The sequence below is a fragment of the Poecilia reticulata genome, unplaced genomic scaffold (assembly GCF_000633615.1).
Source record: "Poecilia reticulata strain Guanapo unplaced genomic scaffold, Guppy_female_1.0+MT scaffold_125, whole genome shotgun sequence".
Lineage (NCBI taxonomy): Eukaryota > Metazoa > Chordata > Actinopteri > Cyprinodontiformes > Poeciliidae > Poecilia > Poecilia reticulata.
In genome coordinates this window covers 889,905-893,494 of record NW_007615013.1, presented here as the reverse complement: position 1 = coordinate 893,494, position 3,590 = coordinate 889,905, and the positions used below count along the sequence as shown (strand labels likewise).

At 51.1% G+C, this 3,590-nt stretch overlaps 1 protein-coding gene across 9 annotated transcripts in view; it reads right to left on the bottom strand.

Annotated features, from left to right (window-relative positions):
* sfmbt2 (Scm like with four mbt domains 2) overlaps positions 1 to 3,590 on the bottom strand; it is a 31,856-nt gene that overhangs the window by 8,207 nt on the left and 20,059 nt on the right. For 8 of the 9 annotated variants that reach the window (XR_001776235.1, XM_017302995.1, XM_017302997.1 and 5 more), the window contains 8 exons: positions 3,401 to 3,527; positions 3,212 to 3,325; positions 3,069 to 3,111; positions 2,595 to 2,656; positions 1,960 to 2,099; positions 1,722 to 1,831; positions 859 to 1,034; positions 286 to 437 (listed from right to left, as the gene is read on the bottom strand). Coding sequence is in view for 8 of the 9 variants with exons in the window: in XM_017302995.1 (XP_017158484.1) it covers positions 286 to 437; positions 859 to 1,034; positions 1,722 to 1,831; positions 1,960 to 2,099; positions 2,595 to 2,656; positions 3,069 to 3,111; positions 3,212 to 3,325; positions 3,401 to 3,527 (924 nt within the window). In the remaining variant the exon portion in view is untranslated. The remainder of the gene's footprint in view (positions 1 to 285; positions 438 to 858; positions 1,035 to 1,721; positions 1,832 to 1,959; positions 2,100 to 2,594; positions 2,657 to 3,068; positions 3,112 to 3,211; positions 3,326 to 3,400; positions 3,528 to 3,590) is intronic. The other variant, XM_017302998.1, reaches the window with a different exon arrangement.

Below are 3,590 nucleotides of genomic sequence, written 5' to 3'. Positions count from 1 at the left end.
GTGTGTGTGAGATCAGCTCAGTGTGTGTGTGTGTGTGTGATCAGCTCAGTGTGTGTGTGTGTGTGTGAGATCAGCTCAGTGTGTGTGTGTGTGTGTGAGATCAGCTCAGTGTGTGTGTGTGTGTGAGATCAGCTCAGTGTGTGTGTGTTAGTTTCCTCAGATCAGTTGGGTTTTATAGCAAACTAAATAATTGAAGTTTCAGCTAAAATAAAAGCTGAATTCAAACGTTCATAATGAATCAGTTTCAGTGAATCAGTTCGTTCCAGATGAACTGATTCCTCTGACCTGAGGAGATCCTGCGGCGGTGGAGTCCATGTTGGACGAGCGTCTCTTCTTCTGGACAAAGATGGCCTTCCTCTTCCTCCGTCGGCGCGCCGGCTTGGCCTCGTCTCCGTCCACCGCCTTGGAGAGCCGCCTCTTCTTACCGTAGTAATATGCTGCAGCAGAGGGCAGAACGGTGCTGCAGCAGAGGACAGAACGGTGCTGCAGCAGAGGACAGAACGGTGCTGCAGCAGAGGACAGAACGGTGCTGCAGCAGAGGACAGAACGCTGCTGCAGCAGAGGACAGAACGCTGCTGCTGCAGCAGAGGGCAGAACGGTGCTGCAGCAGAGGACAGAACGGAGCTGCAGCAGAGGGCAGAACGGTGCTGCAGCAGAGGACAGAACGGTGCTGCAGCAGAGGGCAGAACGGTGCTGCAGCAGAGGACAGAACGCTGCTGCAGCAGAGGACAGAACGCTGCTGCTGCAGCAGAGGGCAGAACGGTGCTGCAGCAGAGGACAGAACGGAGCTGCAGCAGAGGGCAGAACGGTGCTGCAGCAGAGGACAGGATGCTGCAGCAGGCGGTGCTGCAGACTCACTGTACTTGGTCTTGGTCTGGACGGAGCAGTTCTCGGGGCAGCTGTCGGCCCTCAGGTCGGGGCCCAACAGGTTGGGGCAGCACTGCAGCTTCACGCAGACCTTCCTGCAGAAATCTGGGATCTGCTCGGCCAATCGCACGATGCGGACGGTGGAGCGATACGTCTTGCCCTTGTACCTGAGGACAGACGCAGAGACACCAGCCCCTGATTCACATCAACGTCTTGGTGCTCATGGACTTCAGGAGTTTGTTTACAGATTATTTCAGCTACACTGTAACTGAAATAATCTGACAATGAAACTGGAACTTTTTAATCAGTGGAGTGAAACTCTAGTGTGCCAAACTGGAGGCCTGGGGCCAGATCTGGCCCGCTGTAGCTTCTCCTGTGTCCCTCTGGACTAAAGAGATTAAAGTTCTGTACTTTAATATTTTATCAATCAAATCAAAGCCGTTTTTATCTGTTTGATGCTGAATTACATCAATCAGTTCCTTCAATTTTTAAATTCAGGTAAAATCAACAGAATTTAGTTTAAATTTCCCTCAAAAATGGTCAAAAACTTTGGAGTGAAGTGATGCTAACTCCGACCTGCAGGGGGCAGGACAGGGGCTCCTCCACTACTAGATGTCACCTTATCGTCTGTAATCTGATTACCGAGTCCAGAAGGATCTGACTTGGATCCATTTTACTGATTTTAACTGGTTTTATCGATGCATCCGGCCCTTTAAGAACACTGAGGATGATGAGATGAAGAAGAGTTTTCCTGTGTCGCTGTGGAGGAAATCAGTTCCTCCAGCAGGTTGTTCTGAAGGTGATGCATGTGACTGACCCAAACATTAAATCCTGCCTGACTGAGTTTGCCCTACTTGGCTTTGAGCGTCTCCTCCTGGCTGTCCCAGCCGGGCTCCTGTAGCTGCTGCAGCTCCTTCAGGACGCGGCCCGGCTTGTAGGCGGCGTTGATCAGCATGCTGAGCAGCTGCAGCACAAACACAAACGGCCATCAGGAGGAGGAGGAGCTGCGGCTGAGCGCGGCGGCTGAGCGCGGCGGCTGAGCGCGGCGGCTGAGCGCGGCGGCTGAGCGCTGCGGCTGAGCGCGGCGCTCACCTCCTTCAGCACCAGCGAGCATTTCCCGGGCCCCACGGCGCGCGGCAGCTCCGCGATGCGGCCCTTGTTCAGGTACGGCCCCGAGAAGCAGCGGTGGTTCACGAAAACCCGCGAGCAGCAGTAGCGTCCGTTGGCCGCTGCTGACAGGAAGCAAACGGAAGGTTAGGGTTCATTCAGCCAATGAGGCATTAAAGGGTTTTAGTTTCATGAACTTCGTTTCCTCCTGAATCAGCAGGAAAACCTGGAAAACCTGGATGAACGGATGGAAGGTCAAAAAAACTAAAACAATCAATAACTAATCAATGGAAGGATGAGAAAAATAATACAAAAATGAAACGAATGGAAAACAAACAAAACCAGATGGATGAAAAACATCGATGGGGATTTTTATTTTCCCCATCGATGGTTTAAGAAAGTAAAATGTAGTTATTTAGAAACAAACTAAAGTTAAAGTAATCGACGCCTCTTCTGGTCTTTCACTGGGAACCAGTCAGATCAAACTGGAACGACTCAGACCAGTAAAGACAGAACCAGAACCAGAGCCGAGGCCACGCCCACCGACTACCCAGGCTGATGAATATTCATGAGGATGATGACCTTGTTTAACTTGTTACATTAATTACTGGGTTAATTACCCGTATCCATGGCGACGGGCTGGCAGGCGATAGCAGGAGGCGCTTCGGCCGGCGGAGCCGACCTGCAGAAAACAGAACGAGTCAGAAAGCAGTAGGGGAGGGGCGACCAAGATCTCCTACAAACAGGAAGTGATTTTAGGAACAGTAATGAGATAAAAAGCTAAATGTGAACCACAGGATCCATCTGATGACAATTTAATGCTGGAATTAAACACCAAAATATGAAATACTGAAATAATTAAACATCATTTTAACACAATGGATCCAATATTCAACTGTGTAAATAATAAATTGTTGACATATTTTAATAACTTTAGACACATTTTGACCTAATGTGATTAATTTTCCTGGAATTCTTCCTAAAATTACACCCAGAAACGTTTTCACACTTTTTAAAGTTTGGTATTTGTCTGCGTTTGCCTCATTTCTCCAACCGGTTGATGACACGTTTTTCAACATGGCGCCGTTTCTTACTGTTTCTCCGGCTGAACGACGGCGATCTTCTTCTGCTTCTGGCCTGCAGGACGACAGAAGCACAACGAGGATTCGACGCCTTAATGCCACAGAAACAAACAGTCGTTTTAACGCGGCGGCTGCGTTACTGTGGCGGTACGTACACGCGGGCCTGAGCGGCGGGGTCAAAGGGTAAGAGTTGGCCTCACACCAGCCCACTGGGAAGACGTCCATGGACTCCACATCCACGATGCACTCTGACCGCGGCTGCAGCACGCCTGCAGACAGGGGGCGCTGTGTGTCATGGATCTTTTCTAACTCCTCCTCCAGAGGCGAGCGAGGAGAGAGAATACCTTCCAGCCGCAGCCACAGCAGGCGGCCGCGGACCTGACTGACCCGGGCCACACACACTTCCTCCGGCCGCGCCGGGTTCACCGCCTCCAGCCACATGTCCTCAGCAAAGCCTCGAGTGTGTCCAGTCTGGCGCACACACACACACACACACACCCATACACACACAGACACACGCACACACACACACAC